This window comes from Moschus berezovskii, chromosome 15, assembly GCF_049115385.1.
Source record: "Moschus berezovskii isolate FMDL1 chromosome 15, NW_MosBer_1.0, whole genome shotgun sequence".
Classification (NCBI taxonomy): Eukaryota; Metazoa; Chordata; class Mammalia; order Artiodactyla; family Moschidae; genus Moschus; species Moschus berezovskii.
In genome coordinates, this window is record NC_142474.1 from 37612501 (window position 1) to 37635746 (window position 23246).

The 23246-nt window shown below is 47.3% G+C and overlaps 1 protein-coding gene and 1 non-coding gene across 6 annotated transcripts in view; one reads left to right on the top strand and one right to left on the bottom strand.

The window, feature by feature from the left end:
- Positions 1-23246, bottom strand: part of DIP2C (DIP2 acetate--CoA ligase C (putative)) — a 311707-nt gene that overhangs the window by 65264 nt on the left and 223197 nt on the right. For all 5 annotated transcript variants that reach the window (XR_008686670.2, XM_055431717.2, XM_055431748.2 and 2 more), the window contains 7 exons: positions 11253-11392; positions 10608-10744; positions 9243-9451; positions 8110-8224; positions 7439-7640; positions 4581-4690; positions 3232-3312 (listed from right to left, as the gene is read on the bottom strand). Coding sequence is in view for 4 of the 5 variants with exons in the window: in XM_055431717.2 (XP_055287692.1) it covers positions 3232-3312; positions 4581-4690; positions 7439-7640; positions 8110-8224; positions 9243-9451; positions 10608-10744; positions 11253-11392 (994 nt within the window). In the remaining variant the exon portion in view is untranslated. The remainder of the gene's footprint in view (positions 1-3231; positions 3313-4580; positions 4691-7438; positions 7641-8109; positions 8225-9242; positions 9452-10607; positions 10745-11252; positions 11393-23246) is intronic.
- Positions 22288-22394, top strand: LOC129535525 (U6 spliceosomal RNA). Its single transcript, XR_008681672.1, has one exon. It is a non-coding gene; the product is annotated as a U6 spliceosomal RNA (small nuclear RNA).

Genomic DNA, 23246 nt, shown 5'->3' on the forward strand with positions numbered 1-23246 from the left:
ACATCACAGAAAATCAGGGCTGACTTTCCCTGAAAGAGGTCTTGGCTGGTATCATGACAAAACGGCAATGCAGGGTGACCCACCACCCTGTTGCTACTCTGAAGACGATGATTTCAGTGTAGGTGACTGTAAACATGGCACCACTGCGAAGTTTTACATTAAATTAAATAAAGACAAGTAAAAACATACACAGGAATAAAGAAAAATCCAAAAGTGATTCACTTTTTAAAATGTAAAAAAAGTTAAAAGCGTTGGCTGGTGTGTCTCTTAAAAAAGTAACAAATGCTCTTATTGTATATAAGTTCCAAAAACAGAAGTCCTTCCCAATCTGCAGTGAATCGAATCCTCACTTCTGCCTACAAGCCTAGCACAACAGCTTCGACACTATGGACTACGATGCCGTGGAGGAGGGCATACAAATGAGTGCCGTGGGCAGTAAACAGGTGGCACAACCCAGCTGGGACATGCAACAACTGAGGGGCCGTCCAGAATGGAGGATGCCTGGAAGCGGCCTGAGGCCCCACACTGGAAGGACAATGTTTGGGGATATTGAGCAAAACATATTATTAGAATGAATTTCAGCTGTTTCTTTGGAGAAGGCAATGGCAAGCCACTCCAGTACTCTTGCTTAGAAAATCCCATGGATGGAGGAGCCTGGTAGGCTGCAGTCTGTGGGGTCGCTAAGGGTCGGACACGACTGAGTGACTTCACTTTCACTTTTCACTTTCACACACTGGAGAAGGAAATGGCAACCCACTCCAGTATTCTTGCCTGCAGAATCCCAGGGATGGGGGAGCCTGGTGGGCTTCCGTCTATGGGGTCACACAGAGTCGGATACGACTGAAGTGACTTAGCAGCAGCTGTTTCTTCTCACCTTTTCAAAATTTTGCTTTCAGAGAATATTAAACTGTGCATGTGGCTTGTGCTGATTTCTACTGGATGGTGCTGAGCTAGAGGGCTGGGTGAGTGGAAATTCCACTGTGACCGCCAAGGAGAGGATGCTCCTGACCTGCGGCTCAGATTGAACACCTGTGCTGAGTACGCACAGGGCTCAGGGAGGATGGGGATGAGCATGGACACCAACTCCCTACTGACCCATCCAGCTCTGTGGATGTAGCTGCCGCCACATCAGAAAGCCGGGGAGACAGAAGGAAGGAAGGCTTTCTGTCTGAAGGAAGGCTACTACCGTGGGCCATGCTGTCCCCACGCTGACCTGAAGTAAGCTTACACATGGCCTGGACCTCCACAACTCACCCCTTCGAGAATATGACTCATTTCTGGTGAACACGTTTCCCCAGTGACCTTGTGTCTGGCCATAGCAAAGGACTGTGAACTCAAGATCTGGGAACGGGGACACAGTTGACCTGTCCGGCACACTGCCAGCCCCCAAGCAACATGTAGCTGGACCAGCTGCTTCCTCCTGCTGACAGGACTACAGTCTACCAATACAACCAAATCATTTCTGAATCCTTATGTCTGCAACATCCATGAAACTTCCTCTCACCCAGAGCTCTGGAGGGGTCACCTTCAGGGAGCTCAGGGAAGGGGCTCCTAAGAGGAGTCCCTCCTGAAGCTGAGGCCAGGCTGGATAAGGCTCCAGCAGCCCCTCTGGAGGTGCTGCTGGGAACCACCAGATACCACAAGAGATGCTGCAGAAGAAAGGGAGTCACCAATGGTCTCCAGGAGAAATGCCAGGGCAGAGGGCAAAGAAAGTCAGAAGCAATGATTACAGAGTAACTGGGACACAACGAGGCACCAGTGCCAGAAAAGAAGTCTTATCTGTGTTTACAGTCTGAGGCAGAGCCAAGGGAGAAAGATGAACTCAGCAGGCAGGCTGGCTTCAGATCAAACACAGGGCTCCTGGTAACCACATCACCAGGCTCATGCCCCATGTGTACCAGTGGGCCCTGAGCCAAGAGAGTTAATCCTGGGAAGAGGGTTCAAGCGTAGGCACCAAAAGGCAGGGATAGCAAGCGTTTCTCATAAAAGCTGGGGAGTGAGAGCGCTTTCTAAGGCTCTTGCTGGGGTCGGTCTAAACAGACACAGTGAACAAGAACTGCTGAGGTCAGCTCAGCACGCAGGGTTCAAGATGAGCTGAGTCAGAGGAGGACCAGAGGTACTTCTACAAACTAAATCACTGCAAAACTGGTCTGCAGCTGGATGTCCAACTTAGAGATTTAGGGAGGGACTTACATTGTTGGCATTTCCTTTCATGTCCTTAACTGATAGCTCTAAGTGACAAGAGGCACCTTTGTGCACAAAGATTGTGATATTTTGCATCTCTGAAGGGCTATAACGTCTTAAAGTTGCAAGCATCCACACTAGTCAAGAAGACCTAATTAAATCTAGTGTTCAGGCTTTATTTCCAGAGCAAACAAAAACAGGTATATTTTAAGACTTCTGCATTTACTGCTCATTGTTAGTTCTATTTGCTTGTGCATTTAAGGCCTTACTCTTAAGTACTATTATGGAGCACAATCTGATGATTTACTTTTCTAATGAGAAACGTAAATACGAACCTTAATTATAAAAATTATTTTCACTCCTAAGAATGAAAGCCTATAATGAAAACATGACTTCTTATCAAAAAAAAAGTAGTTAAATAATAAAAAGAAACATAAATACCTCACAGATCCACAACTGTTCTCTACTGTAGACATTCTGCACTCATTTAGGGGGAGATACTGCAAAAATATTGCTAAAATATATACATACACAAATATACGTGTATATATACACACATGCTATATATATGTGTGTATGTATATATATAAGTATATTAATATATACATACATAAATGTATGTGTGTATATATACGACTGATGGCTCAGCAGGTAAACAATCTGCCTGCAATGCAGAAGACACAGGAGATGTGGGTTCGATCCCTGGGTTGGGAAAATCCCCTGGAGGAGGAAATGGCAACTCACTTCAGTATTCTTGCCTGAACAATCCCATGGAGAGAGGAGCCTGGTGGACTACAGTCCAAAGCGTTGCAGAGAGTCAGACACAACTGAGTGACTAAGCACATACACACACACACACACACACTCTCAAACCTTTATATGAAAAAGTGACCTTTCTTAGGTGAAAGGTCTCAATCAAAATAGCAACAAAAAAACAGAAGGATTCAGGTAAGACTAAGGAGAAAGGTTTGAGTGGAGAGTATGAAACAGCAGCATGAAATCTCATGGACCACACAGGCAACATCAGGGTACAGGGTGGGGCCTCACCCTACAGTTGAGCAGCGTGTACAGCACGTGGTCAGGGGTGGTCTGTGCCCTCCACTGCAGGACCTCCGAGAGGAACAGGAACTGGAACAGAGCACAGCTGTTAGGTCCAGACCATCCTGGGCATTTGGGCTGGCCTCAGCATCTAACAGTAGGGTCTGTCGGGGTGCTCTGAGGGTGCCTTAAGACAGGAGAGGATAATCTCTGACAAATATAATCAACAGGATAAGCAGGCGTTTACAATGCTTTCCTGGCTGTGACCGGAATTCACTGTGCCTGATTCAGACCCAGCAGTTGGAGGGCTGGGGCCATGCCACCATGAAGGAAGTCCTCTGAAATCTGCCCAACGATGGGAAGATGCCATTCCCCTTATAGACAGAGTAGTCGACACAGAAACATCCCTTCTCCTGGGGCTTCCACAAGTTGCAACAATGATTTCTGGGGGCTGCAATGATAGACTCAGATCTACCCTGTTTCAAAAATGGGCTCTCTTAAATATTCTGTGTTTACAGTGGTCACCTCTGAAGGCACTCGAAAGCCCTGAGATCACACAGATCACATGCACCCACTAACACGTCTGCAGTAACAAGGACGGCCCTGTTTCATGTCACTGACACAGCAATCGCCACAGGTTCACCTTAATCCATTTTATGACAGAAATGCAGTGTAAGGTGTGGAACTTGGTCATCAAGCACTTTCTATGAACATGTTACTACATGTTACCAAACTGGCAGCATCTTAAATGGTTGATTTTGTCATATTTCCTTGGAGCCCACACAGAGTGGGACCACCTTTTGGTGAATCACCGGAGTTCTCCGGCTGAATGCTATAACAGTGACTTGCAGCTGTGTGGGAAAAACTGTGTGTCTGATGCTTATGTGGAGTGGGGCCCAAATATTCCTCCTACAACTCCCAACACTACTTTAAGAATGTCTGGCTTTTAAATCTGGGTTTTGAATTCAAGACACTTCCTTGAATTGCAATGATCCAAGGACTGAAACCTCACTGTAAGGTGGCCGTGAGGCAGTGTGAGTGTCCGATCAGGGCTGGTGGAGAACCAGGAACAAGTATGCAGGGAACACCAGGACAGGATAGGGACTGCAGATGCTGGCTTCAGGCCTGCTGGTCATGGGATGCATCACCCACCCATTTCTGTGCCACGTGAGGGGTCCTAAAACACTGCACCCCAGCAAACACGCTTTCCTTACAAGATTACAGAAGGGTCTTGCAGGGAGGCAGGAAGGAAGGCCATCAATGCTAACACTGGGCTGGCAGAGAGGGCACGTGGGAGTCGGTGACACCTGTGACACTGCATCTGGGCAGGAGTGGAGAGGAACCAGACAAGCTCTCACCTTCCGGGCCTGGTCATTGTCTTCTATCTGGCCCAAGTCTCTGCCACTGGCCTGTGCGATCCTCTTCCCAGACACCAGGTTCCCCACCATCACAGAGGCAGGGCCGATCTCTGCAAAGCAGCAGCAGCACACACATGAGGGAGACACGTGAGGCAGGACGCAAGTGAAGTTCCTGAAAACATGACTTCCCACTTCGGGAAGGAGCTTACTCTGATTTCCTTTCAAAGATGTGACTTTGAAGAGCCTGATTAGAACAGGGTTTCAAGTAAGTCACTACCATGAAAACAAAGACAAACAGGGGCAAACCTCAAGTGAGGAGGCACAGAAATAAAGCTTTCAGCATCTCCCCTAAGCGTCTTACCAGGCTACCGCCTCTGTTCTCTGGTGAAGGGCATTCAGTATTTGCTGGAAAAAACTAGCTTTTTGACGAAAGAGAGTCACATAACCATCATTATTTAACAAGAACAGATGAGACACCAGATATCATTAGAGAATCCTTCCTTAAAACTGCCAATTACATGAAGCAATGCTTTCTGCATTGCCTCAGAGTGGTGTGGATGCCCTGGCACTACTCAGTGCCCCGAGAGGCAGGTGACCAGCCAGTTCTCAGAGCCCACTTGCTGGGTTACACTTCCCTGACCAGAGTTCCCAGTCATCCGGTGACATCTGAATACTGCAGCCCTGTGGTGGTCATGCATTTACCAGCGATCCTCCATCCTAAGCATCTGTCTTAAACTCTGGTCACCAACTGTGTCCCAGCATCTGGGCCCACTGGGGGCCAGGACACCAGGTCAAGGTGTTCAGGAATGAACTGGGTTAGAGGAGGGAGAGGGAGGCTCAGTGAGTGAAGCCTCCCTGGGGAGCCCAGAAACTCTTGTCCATTCAGTACAAACATGCCAGGCTTTTTTTCCATCCTTTTCTCATGTTCATGAAGGGCTGTGCCCTGTGTCTTTCTCGGCTGGCCACCCAAAGCCAGTGCCCACAGGATGTGAAGAAGTGGGTCCTTCACTGGGAAATAACTCTACCCTCCACACCACAAACAGGGGTCGAAACAACAAAACAGAGGTAAGAGGAAAAAAGAGAGGAAGAACATTAATAAGGAATCTGAGACTATTAGAAAACTTTAGAGAAAGATTACTGGTAAATGCCAACCTAAGCTGAAACTCCAATACTTTGGCCACCTCATGTGACGAATTGACTCACTGGAAAAGACTCTGATGCTGGGAGGGATTGGGGGCGGGAGGAGACGGGGACGACAGAGAATGAGATGGCTGGATGGCATCACTGACTCTATGGACATGAGTTTAAGTGAATTCCGGGAGTTGGTGATGGACAGGGAGGCCTGGCGTGCTGTGATTCATGAGGTCGCAAAGAGTCGGACACGACTGAGTGACTGAACTGAACTGAACTGAAGGTACCCGGAAAGCAGTGAGAGCTGAGGCCTTGTGTGTTCTTTCAGGGAGGATATAAGCTCTACCATGGGAGTTCCAGCCCAGCTCCACAGGCTACTCTGATGGCAGAGCGTGGTGGTCAGCCAGTGGGTGACCCCGTTCCTCCTGCAGCACCAGTGTCCTCACCTGAATCTGGAGAGACTGCTCACTCTCACTGCATCAAGCTCGCTTCTGGAGGTGGCCTGGTTCCAAAGTCTACTGCCACTGCGCTGTACCCAGGGCCCGTCAACCATCTAGAGCTGACTGTTCGTGATCTCTGCCCCTGCCGCCATGCTTCATCAGTGGAGCAAAGAGCATCAGGCCTGGGTCTGTCTCTCCAATACTCTGGCCCTACAGCCTTCGGTTAGTTCCTGAACCCCTCTGTGGCATGATCTCATTTCCTTGTAAAATGGAGACAAGAACACCCACTCCTTAAGGCTCCAAGAGGTTGAGACAGGTTAATACCAGTAATGTGTGGAGGCTTGAGTGGCTTGTGCTAGGCCTGCTACTCGTCGTTCTAACACCCCTTGGGCTCGCCTCGCCACCCCCCTGGTCTGTTTGCATGTCAAGCCTGGGGGCGGGGGGCTTTCCATCACTATACTAGCACCACATTCTTGCAATAAATTCCTTTTCACTGGTAACTGGGTGCCACCTTAAGAGCATAATCGTTGCTAGGAGGACCAAGTTAGATGGTTTATAATTACATGTTCCCTGATAGCTCAGTTGGTAAAGAATCCGCCTGCAATGCAGGAGACCCCAGTTTGATTTCTGGGATGGGAAGATAAACTGGAGAAGGGATAGGCTACCCACTCTGGTATTCTTGGGCTTCCCTTGTGGCTCAGCTGGTAAATAATCCGCCTGCAATGCAGGAGACCTGGGTTCAATCCCTGGGTTGGGAAGATCCCTTGGAGAAGGGAAAGGCTATCCACTCCAGTATTCTGGCCTGGAGAATTCCATGGACTGTATAATTGATGGGGTCGCAAAGAGTCAGACACAACTGAGTGACTTTCACTTTCACTAAACTGCAAAGCAGCAGACAAATGTTCAGCATCATGATGACACCACAAATGAAGCTGCAGAACTCCTCACAGGCTCCAAGGGCTGTAAGTTATGGAACAGGTTTGCATGCCTTATTCTAATGTCAATAGGAAGGAGTGGTGACCCAGAGAGGTGCTTTGCCAGAGTCCTCAAGGAGATCTGACACCTGCCAGGGCAGCTGGGCTCAGGTACTGCCAGCACCTCTCATTTCCTGGGCCCGGACTCTACTACCTTCTTCCCACATGTGGCAGCAAGACAGTGTTCAGGAGGAGGCTGACCTGCCAGAGTGTATGACCAGAGACTGGAGAAGAGGAAGGCTGAGAACGGGGTCGGTGTGGCCCTCGCCCAGAGCCAGGACTACCCCAGGCCCTTCCAGCCCTTCAGACGTACCTGGTTGCTTCTGCCGAGGCTTAGGCAGGTTTGTAACGCACGTATGGGGACACATGAGGACATTGCAGGGGTGAAGTGAGCCCTCCAGAAAGAGCTGCTTCGTTTCTGACAAATGGATGCCCCCGAGTGGGGTTTTGGGGAGGGTGTTTGCTGGAACCAAGGCCAGACAATAAACCCCAACTTGATGTATACTGTCGATTGCCTGGAAAGCCACAAGAGAAAGAACCATGTGAAGCAGGTACAGTGAACAGACAAGGAGCAAATACTCAAGACTGTGCAGAGCACAACCCGCAGAACCACGGGCAGCACCCGCAAAGCTCCCATCATGGAGACACTGAGGTCAGGAGGGCAGGTCGCCAACCCAAGTAGGACACACAGGTCACAGAGCAATGTGGAACACCACACACAGGAGAACGGACACCGGGAGGGAAAAAGCACGCTCTCAGGGTCATAACAAGAACCCCTGCTGCGAGCTCCACGAGCGAATGGGAGCAGCTCTGCACAGCTCTGACCCCTACGCCGGGTCTGTTTAGCGTCCCCCCCCATCCAGGAGGCGAGCCCAGGTTCAGCGGCTGATGAGTCTCTGGTCAGAAGGAGGGATAAGCAGAGTGCTCAACGGCACAGGGAAAATGACGTGAGTAGGGAGGGGGCTCGGGGCAGGCGCGAGCTACCTGCAGCACCCTGCTCATCCACTGGAAGCTGTCCTCTTCCGTGGAGTCTGGCCTCTGCTCAGCCACAATCACAATCCTTTCGTCGTGCAGGACAGTCACTGAAAACACGGCTATTCTGTGGATACAGACAGGACGTGGTGGTGAGCACACGCTGGAGATGCTCACAGAAGGACTAGCCCTGCCATGAAGGGCTTCACAGCTACTATGACCGCAGAGCTCAGGGGTTCTCAGCACCAGCCACTATCTGGGAAAGGAAAACTGCAGCTTTCAACTCCCAGGCGCTCACCCACAAAAGCACAGGGGGAGAAGTCTGACAAAGCCAGGGGGCAGGTGGAGGACGACTGCCACACTTCTTGTGGAAGCAGCCTGCCGCAGCTTGGGCAATGGGCCTCAAGCCTCGGGACAGAAAGGAGTTGCGCAGGTATCAAAACTGCTGAAATTTACTGGGCCGTGCAGTTTGCATCTTGAGTTTGTACCTGCGAAGCAATATTCTCCCAATGAGGAGAACTTTACCATTGGGGAGCTAATGGTTTTCTGCTAGCCCAGATTCTCTCAGGGGAAGCACAGACTGACCCTTTAGGGGGTCCTCTGCACAAAGGTGGCTGGGCTACACCCAACCCAAAGCTCTGTGTCTTCCTGCTCCTGCCAGCTCAGCTACGCAGGGCGAAACCTAGAGCAGCGGACTTCCTCCAAATCAGCAAAACCTCAAGAGCTAGGGTCAGTGATCTAGCATTGGCTGTGTGCCAAGCAGGGGTCAGGGACACCACCCAGAAGGAACCCACATGAGGCAGCTTCCAGGCAGTTTACGGCTCATTTGTTACCTTTGGGTGAACGAACTGCAGCAAGATAAATGCTTGGTTCTTTTCTTTGTGTAGTTTACTAATTAAAAATATGCTTTTCAAATGGATATTATTATTTAACTTGGAGAATCTACTGAAAATACATTTATCGGGCTCAGAAAATTTTCATAAAATTGGACATTAAGAACTGCACAGAATCTCAGAAGTCACAGAGTTCAGGGGCTTCAATGTACAGAGGAGGACACAGAGTCCCATTAGTTTAAGCAATTTTCTGCAGCTTTATATAAAAAGTGTAGCCTGTAGAGAACCATACCAACCACAGAGCACACCCACCTTCCCCTGTAGACGAACTTCATGGGCTCCACAGCCAGTGCTGTGGCCACGATGTCGTCGGCGTTGTGTCTGCGCCCGCTGACCACCATAAGCCCGTCCATCTTGCCCACCACGAACACAAGCCCTCCAGGGCCAACGAAGCCGAGCAAGCCCGTCCTCACGAAGGGGTACTCACTGACTGGGGCCCCTGAGCTCGTCACCGGGAACACCTGGGGACAAGGAACTCTTGAGTGCCTGCTGGGGCCCGACCTCCGCCCTCCTCTGTGGAACCCACTGCTCCTGCTTCCCTCCGCTGGGTCTCTTCACCTGTCCCTGGTGGGAGAAGCCCAGGTTTGCACAGCTGCCGTGAGCGCCAGCCTGCGGACACATCCCCCGTTCCCACTCTCACAGCTTGTCCCCAGCCCACACGCAGGGCCCTCTGAAGAGGCCTGCCACAGTCTAACAAACACTAATTCATTCTACTACTTAGAAAACCACAGTGTAAAAATGGTTAAGTGGAGAAGCAAGGCGCACTTTAAATAACATCTGTCAGTAGTAAAATGATTCCTGTTCATTACACTGCTGTCTTCCTTACTGGAAACACTCTAAAAAATACAGAGGGAGCAGCCCCACCACGAGTTCAAACTCGACCCCTAGTTTCCTCCCACCTAACACATAAGCCACACAGAAAAGAGGATAGGTTTTATTTAGACTGTGTCTGGCTCAGTTTCAAGGGCACTTAGAAACCTGAATCCAGACTCAACAGATCTGCCTGTACAAGCCACATCACATGTGTTCACATCCAAAGTTCTATTTATAGCCTTTAAAAAATTCATCCCCAATCAACTCATATTTACTAACATACAACTTGGTCAAAGTGTGCTTCTCCTAAGGTCAGCACACTTGGTGAAATGGTTAAGAATTCTGAGAATGTTGGGTCTACCAGGCAGTGTGCACGTGTGTGCGCTAACTGCATGCCGCACCATGTTCACACAGCACGGACATATGCTTGTGTGGAGGAGGCAGCCGTGCAGTGCGAATGCTTGGCTGAGGCGGACAGTCCCCGAGGAGGCTGCTGCTCCCTCCCTCAGCAGGGCTGCGTGCTCCCCAGCCCCCACCCATCAGCTGCTGTTCTTTCTAGGGCAAGAATGGCAATGAGAAAAAGGTCGCCTCTAGAGAAACTGTACTTGCTCTTTCTCAGCTCTGGTTATGAGGTGAAAACGAGGCTGCTAAGCCAAATTTATTAAAAGCTATAAAAAATGGCAGGAGAAAAGTACAACCGTTTTAATTACCATGAACATATTCTACTGAGAAATCACCATCTCCTTTCACATCTATTCCACACACCTGGCAAAAGCTGTCTGATGGGGCTCACCTGCCACCTACCTCGAAGGTGTTCTTGGTCATACCCGAGAGGCCGTAGTAGGACATGCCTGTGGCTACTGCACACACGCAGAGCTCCCCGACTTCGTCTGTCCTGCACAGCTGGGGAACCCCATCAGGCTTCACCGAACACATGATGGCTGAATGCAAAACAGGAAGCACAGGTGACTTTAGAGAGGGAGTTGGGGGAGCTGGAGAGGAGAAATGAATGGATACAAAAAAGAACACAAACAGAAGTAGCATCTGCAGCAAAACCACAAGTGAAAGAGAACAGGCCCTCACAGTCCCTGAAGCAAGTTGTGATTTTCTTGTTGCAGTAAAACAACATTCCATAGCTGTGCACTGCTGTAAGTTTAGGGTGTAAATGGGATTTACACACCATGCAGACATGAGGATGACACTGAGAGCAGACCACACGGCGGGTGTCATCAGCCAGTGCACACGGCCTCCAGGACACAGTCTAAGCCCTGAAACCATTGAGCACAGGACACCTGCTCCAGTCTCTTGAGCCTGTCTTAATAGAAAGCCTCCCTGTCCCATGGGACGCTCCATCTTTACCTCAGACTCCCCATCAAGACGGGCCCTGCAGGAAACGTTGGGGGGTGCTAGTTCTCTAGTCTGTGGCTCTGCACCCACACCCACCCTCACCTCCAGGCATCACGAGGCCGACGTCCTGCACGGTGAGTACAGACAGCTTTTCCTCCGAGTCCACCCTGATGACCCCGTAGGTCAGCCCATGCATGGAGAGGACGCCACGGCCTGGGGGCTGGTTGCTGTCGTCGGTGGGCCTATGAGGACAGGTTGCGTCTGATTAGAAGCACGTCAGCTGTCTGAACACAGACACGCATGTACACATGCCAACTGTACACCAAGGCTGCCCCTTTGGGCCCTAAGGGCAGACACAGCTGTCACACGCCCTGTGTTCTCTGCTCAGGACACACTGAGGTCTGCTCCTAAAAACTGCTAGACTCGTGAGAAGCATGAAGATCCCACAGGGCTCCCTTGTCTCACTGCCTTCCCCTTACATGAGTCCACTAGACACCAACCAACTCCTCCAAATTACTCCTTCTCCCTGCAAGGTCGGATCTTCTATGTTTGAAAATGGCTAAGAAGGGAAATTGAAGTCTCCAGGAAGGAGAATGACAGCAGTGAGCAGAAATGCCAGACTGTGAGTGTTGCCTCCAGGTCAGACGTATGCTGAGTGTGCGCACTCTCAGTTGTAAGAACTGGTAATTATTTGGATGAGAGACCAGCTATCAAGTGCTTGACGGCTAGGGAAGGTACAGCTTTCCACACCCAGGGTCTGCTGTCGCCACCCCAGCTCACCTCCACGCGTGTCCTCACTGCTTCCACTCAGCATCTGGTGGTGCTCGCCCTCCACGCCCACCCACTTCCCTGGGGCTCAGGCCTCCTCCTCACCTCCGGCAGGATGCCTCATGGCCCTCTCCTTCACTGTCCCCCAGGGTGGCTTGTCACCCCACTAACACCACCTCCATGCCCTCCTCCACAACAGGTACCTTCTAACCATCCACCCAGGCCTCCTCTATGAGGGCAGGGGCTTTCCTCTGGTCACTGCTGAACCCCCACCCCTGGAGTCATGTCCAGTAAAAAATGTCTGCCGACTAGATCAGTGAATAAACAAAACATTTACAGGATCATGGATTTTATCCCTGAAAACGAAAGATTCTTCAATGTGAGCAAAGTTAGAGAGTATAATTTAGGTAAACATCACATTTGTTTCTCTAATTTTCCAAATATTTTTTCTACAAGATTGCTGGAAAAAGCCAAATGATCTTTTTGGCCAACCCAATACAAACGCCTAAGGTGTTTTAGGACCTAAAATACAAACTATAGATAGCAGTCTGCCATATGGCTTTAAAGTATTTCATGGAGGTTTATAATGAAACTAAAATCATAAATGGGGAAAGAAAAGCTAAAATTTCCAATAATGGGTATTTGAATCAAGTTATTGGTATATTTTAAAAAGAAGCATGTATATCAATAACATTTCAATTAAAAAAAAATAAAGAGTCTGAAAATCAAACTATTCCATCTGTAACAATCAAGAAGAGTACCACTGAAGAATATAAAAGCAAAGTTACCCAAATAATAAGACCCACATGAAACCACCTGGAAATGAGCCCCAAACAGTGGAACTGATATTGATCTCCTGGCTATATCTTTTCCAAAGGCCCCAATAAAATTGTAAAATGAAAGAGGAGCCTCGCAGAAACCCTAGGGGGTCAGGACTCCCTCACCCTCATCCTCAGTCAAGACCCCATGTTGAGAGTCAGAATCATCAGCCTGAGCACCTGCTGTGGGCCAAACTGTGTTCCTTCCAGAAGACATGTTCCTGTGCTAAGCCCCTGTACCCAGAATGTGACTTTATTGGGAAACAGGGTCTTTGCAGAAATAAGTAGTTAGTAAAGGGTTATAGGTCTAAAAGCCAGGGTTGCTGGCACCACCAGAAGCTGGAGAGATGCCAAGAACAGATTCCCCGCAGAGCTCCAGACAGAGCTAACCCTGCCAACAATTTAACCTTAGACACTAAGACCCCAGAGCTGTGAACTACTACAAAAGCCCAAGCAAATGAACATTCTTAATAAAATTTATAGGTACACCTGTTTTTATTTTAAAAATCCACATGAAAGCAAAATGCTGAACCAGCCAAGACATATCCCAAGTATGGGAAGATTTAAGCACTGATATGTTGTGAACAAGAAGCCAGGAGGGAGAAGTTCTTTCATGACCCAGCAGTGTATACAGTCTGTCTTAGTTACGAGATCCACTTTCCAACATCCGGCATTTAAATATATTAAAATCATGAACTGCATTTATTACAGGAAATTTTCAATTATGTTTGTAAAATGCTAGTTATGGGAAGACTGAGTTCACTCACCTAAATGTAAACCAACAGCACTAAATTTGCATTACTGTAATCTATGCCATACATTATATTTAACAGAGTCCCTGCAAGTGAGACATTCTTGGTAGCTTTGCAAAATACATGCAAGAAGGCAGCACAGAAGCACCTTAACTCCCAGGCACAGTACCTGGCCTTGCCGTTCACTTGCTCACATACCTGCGATCCTGGTTGTGTCCCCCGCAACCTTTCCGCAGGATCCGCTGTGCCATGGAGGGAATGGGAGCTGTGCTCAACTGAGTGTTTCATGTGCCAGATAGTCCTGAGCCCTTTACACACCAACTTACTCATGACCGTGAACCTGCAGAGGCATTGCTACTATCCCATTTCACAAAATAGAAAACCAAGGCTCAGAAATATTAACTTAGTTGCCTGTGTGAGTGGAAGGGCTTGTGGGGATTTAGACCCACAGAGGAGGCCCTGCCCAACCATCTTATCTCCTTTCCCAACACCTTCCCTGCCTCTGGCCTAGGAGACTAGGCAATTTTTAGTTCACTGTAAGTTCTTTCACGAAATTTTAAAACAGTGGTATGCGTAAGTTATGACCAACCTAGATAGCATATTAAAAAGCAGAGACATTACTTTGCCAACAAAGGTCCGTCTAGTCAAGGCTATGGTTTTTCCCGTGGTCATGTATGGATGTGAGAGTTGGGCTGTGAAGAAAGCTGATCGCCAAAGAATTTATGCTTTTGAACTGTGGTGCTGGAGAAGACTCTTGAGAGTCCCTTGGACTGCAAGGAGATCCAACCAGTCCATTCTAAAGGAGATCAATCCTGGGTGTTCATTGGAAGGACTGATGCTAAAGCTGAAACTGCAATACTTTGGCCACCTCATGCGACGAGTTGACTCACTGGAAAAAAGTCTGATGCTAGGAGGGATTGGGGGTGGGAGGAGACGGGGACGACAGAGAATGAGATGGCTGGATGGCATCACCGACTCAATGGACATGAGTCTGAGTGAACTCCTGGAGTTGGTGATGGACAGGAAGGCCTGGTGTGCTGTGATTCATGGGGTTGCAAAGAGTTGGACACGACTGAGCAACTGAACTGAACTGAACTCATGCATAACATGAGCACACCCTTAGGATGGACACGGCAAACTCTGCATGAGAACACATGGCAGAAGGCTAAGACTCTGCTCACCTCCAGTCCCACTCCCTCCTCTGACAGCCACTACCCACGGTAAGGGAAGTTTCAGCCTTTTTGGCCCTATTGCCTATAAAATATGTGCACACACAAATGTGTTTACACCAAAGAGAAGCAGAACCCCATGTGCACATTCTTCTGCAACATGATGTTCTCACCAAACACCTCACAGAACTTCCCACATGGGTGTGTGCATGTTAACATATACAGGATGTGTCCTGGACACACCAATGAACTGACCTGCTTTAATTATTACATGGTGTTCAACAATATGAACACGTATTTCTTTCATTTAATTTGTATGCATTTGGAAATATTTCTGTAAGATACATACCTAGAAAAGGAATAAAGCCTAAATACCTTCTCAAAATGGAGAAGGAAATGGCAACCTACTCCAATATTCTTGCCTGGACAATTCCATGGACAGAGGAGCCTGGTGGGCTACAGTCCCTGGGGCTGCAAAGAGTTGGACACGACTAAGCATGCACGCACACACCTTCTCAAAAGACTGTGTCATTTTGCAATTCCACCATGAGTGAATGAATATTACTATGTTTTCACTCACAGTCCATTGCACTGTGGGCTCAGAATACTGTTCTAAGCATTTTACATATGTTAACTAATGTCTTCTTCACACAAGCCCATGAGACCGGCATGACTGCTCCTCACTCACAGACAGGACATGCACCGCCAGGGCGACGGTGGTGGGGCTGGCCAGGCAGCATGCCCAGACTGGCTTCAGAACCCATGTCTTCCACCTCAGTGCTAAGCTGCCCTCAGCCTTTCCCGTTTCGACACACCTGTGCTGACACTGATCACCAACCTTATAACTTTCCAATATGGTGAGTAAAATGCAATTCTCATTGTTGTTTCAATTTGTATTTCCAGGATTATTAACCAAGTCAGGTGATCTTTTTCTCCATTAACACCCTCCTAGGAAATAAAATGGAGAAGGAAATGGCAACCCACTCCAGTGTTCTTGCCTGGAGAATCCCAGGGACGGCGGAGCCTGGTGGGCTGCCGTCTATGGGGTCGCACAGAGTCGGACACGACTGAAGCGACTTAGCAGCAGCAGCAGCAGCAGGAAATAAAAAGTCCAAGGAGATAAACTAGGTGAGGGGAGAAAAACCAATCCCAATAAGCAAGATTCTTAGGAATTTCAAAATATCTACTTTAATAATCAAAACAAGAAAACTAAATAATGGCCGAAGTTGCCACTGACCCATTTGTCAGCTTCCAAGTTCAATTCCAAGATGAACAGTGTGCTTATGCATCTCACACAGAACACAAATTACAGGAGGAGGAATCATCCTGGCAATCTCAGGACCACACAGAGCTGTCTTCACACTCTAGGAAAGCACACAGCTAGGAATGGCCAACACCGCCATGGTAGAAAAAGGGAAAAGCCCATCTGAAGCCAAAGAAGAGGCCCCACAAGGAAGGAGCTGATGGAGATGGCCTTCAGTGGGCAAGCTGTACCCACTGTTATTTGTGGTGCCATTTTTAGCCTCTAACACACTCGACATGATCAGCCTTGAGCTGATCACGCTTCTATAAGGCCTAAAGAAAGAACTCCCACACATGCACTGAACACATCAACACTCTGCAAATAGCCAGCCAGGCTCAAACATGCAGCGATGCCAAGTAAGTGGGGTCAACAACGGCTGACATGCAACAACAGTTCCAAGGACTTCCGCTGCTGGGACTCAATAAGGTAACTACATCTTCTTAGTGCCACTGCCATCCTCCAAGCCCTCGGCTAGCTGGGACAACAAAGACACAAGGTTGAAACATAGTACTCCCCAAATTAGGAGTTATTTTAATGTAGTTTTGTCCCTTTTTTCTGATGATAGCAATACATTAAAAACCCATTTTAAGAGCTGAGTAACATACCAAGGAACGTTTCTCCCTATATCACATCCTCACCTATTCAGTAAGTATGTAGTTAACAGATTTTTTTTTCTGCTAAATCTATTACTTATAGAGACTTAATTTTCTCTCAGCCAAAAAATGGATCACACCATACACATTGTTTACAAGATGTGTTCTTCATTTGTCCTGGTTACCTTTCCCTGTCAGAGAGCAATCATCCAGAACCAGCAGAGAGATAGCCTGCAAGTCTGGGGTTAGGGAGGCTACTTCCCAGCATCTCCCTCTGTGCACCTCAGTCTCCATCAAAGCAAACTTCTGTGCTCAATTCAGTGTAACACCAAACACAGTAAAATCAACTCAAACACACATGATCAGGACAATGAGATAACATGGTACTCTGCTCTTCACTGCTACCTCATTAAGTCATTTTAATTTTGATGATTATCATCTCCAAACTATTTTGTTAGAGAAGTTTTAAATTTTTGTCTAAATTTTTGGATAAAATGACGAACAATGTATTTTTATTTCTTATTTTTTAAATATAAGATTATGGATCTCCAAACTCTGACTTTTTTTGGCAGTCAAAAATATTCTTGAAAACCCCCCACTTCAACCCCATAGGCTGCGTTAACTGTTTTTCAGTCTGGATCACTAGTTGGTTTGCCTCTGTCAGAAATTGTCAAATTTCAGTATCACCTGGGGGCTACATGGTTAGGACAGTTCCATTTGTCGATTTCTGACAGAGGCAAACCAACTAGTGATCCAGACTGAAAAACAGTTAACACAGCCTATGGGCTGAAGTGGACATATATATATATATACACACCTTTTTTTAAATTGCCAAAGTGTCAAGGTACTGAAAGAATACCTTGTAGTTAAAAGGGCCACAAAAAGTTTTTTTAGTTCAATCAACATTATCACAATGTAGCTGTTAAACAAGGGGCTCTATCATCTATATTTTAGAGATGGAGACACAATCAAATGCAACCAAGGAGAAACCCAGTGCAGAAAACAACCTATTGGTATCCAGCTTGTCCTGGTTTTGTAATTCTCCTATTGAGTTTACAGATCATGGATCCTTACTACTCCAGTATTTTTTATTCTACAACTAGCCTTCAGAGAAAAAAATACTAAACATTTATCTGGATGCACACTGCTGGCCCAGATATTGGTCAGGGCCCTGCTGCCAGCTCTCCAGTGCACAGGTACTTCCCACTCCTTTCCAAGCAGGATCCGGAGGTGACTGTGACCTCCTCGCACCCAAACCTTCCAGGACACTCCCTTTCACGTAGGTGAGAGGCCTGCTGCTGCCTTCAAGAACAAGGACATCAACATACTTGGCCATGACCACGGGCGCCAAGCCACCAATCCTGGTGTCCACTCTGGCAGGACCAACTCAGAGCAGCCTCAGAAGGCCAGCCCTCCTGGCTTCCACACCCAGATCCACTGGCTGCCCAAGCAGCTTCCCTGTAACAAGCTGGCTTGCAGATTTACAAACATTTTAACAGAAGACCATCACAGAGCGATACGTGTTCAGAAAGGGCCAAGGCTCTGAAAGTCTGAGCAGTGGAGGTGCATCGGCAATTTTTCTTCACTGAGGATCACAGGCCAACCACCCAGTGCCATTTTCTACTTAAATGGACAAAAGCCAAGCGGTCAATCATCTGCTCCCAGCTCTTTACTGCAAGTTCAATCTCTTCTTCACCACAGGGCAAAACAAGCTGTCCTGGGAAGGTTATTCAGACAGGACACAAATGCTCCGACAACAGCACAAAGGAAAAAACCAGCTCCCAGCCCTTCAAGTGAGAATGAAGGACTCAGCGACAAAAACAGACTGACGAGGCAGCCAATCACTTGTTTTTCGCTTTTTTACTTTTTCTTTTAATCATCATCTTATAAGTAGTAGCCAAAGTGTGAGTGCTGCAATGCTTCCCGTGCTGACTTTATAATATTTGAGAAAGTGTCCAGTTTGTCCTCACTCCCAAATCCACAGGAGCAATGACTAGGCCTCCTGGGCCCCCATTCAAAACTTGAGTGAACAGAATGGATCAAAGCTGGTTTTACTTAATAACTTTCCCTCTCACTTCTTATGTGTGCAAAGTGTATTTCAAGTTTTGGGAAAAAAAAAATAAGCACAAAGCACAAAAAGACAGAGTCATATTCCAAAAGCAAGACCATTCTGTAGACACAGCCACATGCGTGGATACAGAACAGGAATCTGACCTCTAGTCACTGGTCACACAGCCTGTAGAGGAAGATGTTCCAAAAAAATATGAGTGTTTTCACAAGTCTGCTTGAAAATGAACTTAAATATGAACATGTAAGAAACAAGGATGGTGAATGAAATAGGTTCTAAATAAGAGTTTAGCATGTGTTTTCCTTCTACATTGACCCCTGAGACAGAAACCTTGTTGCCCACTTCACCGCCACGCTGTCTGAGTGTGACACTGTCACAGAGCAATGCCCTCCCTGCACAGCCAGCACTCACAGCTCAAATGCAGCACATGCAGGTCTGCCCTGGCATTAGAGCATCACCCCAGAGCCCCAGGCTGCTGCCCCACACCCTACCTGTATCCATGCCTTCTCGCTCTCCCCTGTCTCGGCCCTTCTCAGGACCAAACTCATGGGGGCGTGGGCAGTAGGGACATGGCCTTTCTGCTGATGCTGCTTTCTCAGGGCATCAGATCATGATACTATAACTTTATGCAGTTAGCTGCACCTAGTCAGTCAAGTGAAATTAAAGCAAACAAACAAAAACCCACACGACTTCACTCAGGTAAAATGCAAACCTACATCTTTCTGCTTAGGTGAGAGTACACATCCGATACACAGACATGCGGGAAAGGGCTGAACTCGTCACAGCCTTTGCTGCTGGTGAATTACAAAGGTTCATTGTAAGTGTACAGCAAATGACTTTTATGCCTCACTTTACATATCTTCCATTTTTCTTTTCTTCATCTATTAACAAAATATATACTAAACACCAACCATCAGCCAGAGACAGAGAATAAGCAATAATACACCAGTGAATCTGCCAGCCTGTGAGAAGGAAGCAAATGCTGAAAGGGCATCACAGTGAGTCATGTGAGCATGGGGTGGTCAGGGCAGGCCTCAGCCATGCTGTCCTAGGGGCACACCAGAGACCAGGAGGTCTGGCCACAAGGAGGGAGGATGGGACCAAGAAGGGGCATGACCAGACTGTGTGGCCTTGGGACTCCTGGTCACATGGGACAGCAGGGCAGAAGGCCAGGAACTCGGTGAGGTGGTAGAAGAAAGTGTTGGGCTTGGATGTCCCCTGGCAAACTGGACAGGATGCTGGAACTGATGGAAGGTGAGGGGTGTGCTTACATGTGGCTCCAGTGGATGGTAAGAGAGGACGGTAGTGGAGGCTTAAACTAAAAATCACGTCTACTCGGCCTCTGCCTCTCCTTCCCACATGAAAGAACTGAGTCCACAGTGGCCAAGATCTAAGAGATGAAGACCAGCCCCCAATTTTCACATGCCCCTGGATCTAACCTGAACTCATGGACAGGGAACACATGTGAAGCCTGGGAGGGGGCAGCGGAGGGACAGTGGCTACATGCAGCCTGGAGCAGACATGGGGTGCGGGCACTGGGGCTAATGTGTCAGCTACAGGGAGGAGGCACAGGTCTAACTGGTCCACAGTGACATAATCAGTAAGTAAGTCTACCCTCTGCCCTTTCTATCACAGGAGGTGGTTGTGAAAATCAAAGTAAGACTGAAAAGCACTCTTTCAAATGTACACATTTTGGACAAACTCAAGGTAAATAACCCCATGGCGAGCATCTGGCTGGTCTTGAAATGCACCCTGAACTGCCCCCTAGGACCTCTCTCCTACCAGGTATGATGGGCACGAAGCTTGTGATTTCAAGTCACAACAAAACCAAAATGGTTTGTCAGGTAGCACAATGGAGTATTAGCCTCTATGAGCAGCTCAGCATGTGGGAATTTGCTGGCTGTCTGAGGCCAGTCATCACCAGTGCTCTGTTCACTTTACTGCACAAAGTAAACCATTTTCTGAGGCACTGCAGACAGATGTGTGCTGCCTACAGGTGCCGTATCTCCAGAACCACAGGGCACCTCAGACATGACATCACCTGGTCAAAGCCATAAAAGAACAAGAAAAAAACTCAGAAAAAGAACTCAATGAAGCAGAGATCAGCAACTTATCAGACAGAGTTCAAACTACTGGTCAAGAATATGCTCACTGAACTTGGGAGAAGTGGGAACATCCTCAAAGGCACAGAAAATGTAAAAAGAACCAAACAGAACTAAAGAATAACAGAAATGAAAATGTCACTAGAGGGACCCAACAGTTCAGATTAGAGAATGTGGAATGGATCAGCCATCTGGAGAACACGGTAGTGGAAATCATCCAACAGGAAAAGAAAAAAGAAACGAAAGACAGGAGGACAGTTTAAGGGGCCTCTGGGACAACACCAAGCGTGCTGATGTTCACAGTATTGGGTTGCAGAAGGAGAAAAGACAGAAACCCTATCTAAAGAAATAATGGCTGAGAACTTTCCTGACCTGGGAAAGAAGACAGATCTTGAAGTCCAGGAAACACTGTGGGCATCAGGATGAAATCAAAGAGATCTCCTCAATACACACTGCAATAAAATGGCAAAGTTTAAGATAAAGAGAGAATCTTAAAATCAGAAAGAGAAAAGTAACTAGTTACATACAAGGGAAACCACATAAGACTATCAGTCGACTTTTCAGCGAAACTCTGCAACCCAGAGGCTTTGGCAAGACATACTCAGAATGCTGAAAGGAAAAACATAGAACAACCAAGGTCCGTCTAGTCAAGGCAATGGTTTTTCCCGTGGTCATGTATGGATGTGAGAGCTGGACTGTGAAGAAGGCTGATCGCCGAAGAATCGATGCTTTTGAACTGTGGTGCTGGAGAAGACTCTTGAGAGTCCCTTATACTGCAAGGAGATCCAACCAGTCCATTCTAGAGGAGATCAATCCTGGATGTTCGTTGGATGGACTGATGCTAAAGCTGAAACTGCAATACTTTGGCCACCTCATGCGACGAGTTGACTCACTGGAAAAGACTCTGATGCTGGGAAAGGTTGGGGGCGGGAGGAGAAGGGGATGACAGAGAATGAGATGGCTGGATGGCATCACCGACTCTGTGGACATGAGTTTGAGTGTACTCCGGGAGTTGGTGATGGATAAGGAGGCCTGGCGTGCTGTGATTCATGGGGTCGCGGAGAGTCGGACACGACTGAGCGACTGAACTGAACTGAACTGAACTGAAGAAGACTCTACCCACAAGGTTCTCATTCAGACTTGAAGAAGGGAGAAGAATTTTACAGAAAAGCAAAGCTGTAGGAGTTCATCACCACTAAACCATTCTTACAAGAAAGGTTCAAGGGACTTTTATAAGTGGAAAAGGACATAACTAGAAATAAAAAAATTATGAAAGAAAAAACTCACTGGTAAAGGCAAACAGGTAGTGGTAGTGGTAAAGGTAGTGGATCAACCACCTGTGAAGCTAGTAGGAAGGTTCAAAGACAAGAGTAGTAAAATCATCTACATCTGCAATAAGCAGTTAAGCAACTCACCAAAATAAAAAATGTGAAACAGGGCATCAAAAATAAAATGGGGTGGGGGAGTAAAAATGGAGTGCTTTTAGAATGTGCTCAAACTTACTGAAAACTTAAGTGACCATCAACTTAAAATAGATGCATATATACACAGGTTGAAATATACAGTGCTCACTTCAGCAGCACAAATACTAAAACTGGAATGATACAGAGAAGATTAGAATGGCCCCTGTGCAGGAGTAACATGCAAATTCAGGAAGCTTTCCGTATTTTTTATACTTAAGGCTGATTCATGCTATTGTATAGCAGAAACCAACATTACATTGTAAAGCAATTATCCTCCAATTAAAAAAAATATATATGACATTCATGGCAACCACAAACCAAAAGCCTGTAACAAACACACAACAGAATAAGGAGAAAGGAATAAAACATACCACACAGAAACCATATTTTCTTTTCTTTTACTAATAACTCCTTGCCTTGCCCACCTCCTGCCTAGAAACCTTTCATGTGTACAACAACTCAGAGCTTAAAACTCAACATTCAAAAAACTAGTAAGATCACGGTATCTGGTCCTATCACTTCTTGGCAAATAGGTGGGGAAAAATGGAAACAGTGGCAGATTTTATTTTCCTGGGCTCCAAAATCACTGTGGACAGTGACTGCAGCCATGAAATTAAAAGATGCTTGCTCCATGGAAGGGAAGCTACAATAAAACTAGAGAGTGTATTAAAAAGTACAGACATCTCTTTGCCAACAAAGGAAGGTCTGTATTGTTAAAGCAATGGTTTTCTCAGTAGTCACATACAGACGTGAGAGTTGGACCACAGAGAAGGCTGAATGCCAAAGAATTGATGCTTTTGAATTGTGGTGCTAGAGAAGACTCTTGAGAGTCCCTTCAACAGCAAGGAGACTAAACCAGTCAATCCTAAAGGAAATCAACCCTGAATATTCACTGGAAGGACTGATGTTGAAGCTGAAGCTCCAATACCTTGGCTACCTTATGAGAAGAGCCGACTCATTGGAAAAGGCCCTGATGCTGGGAAAGGCTGAAGGCAAAAGGAGAAAGGGGTGGCAGAGGATGGGATGGTTAGACAGCATCACCGACTCAAAGGACATGAGT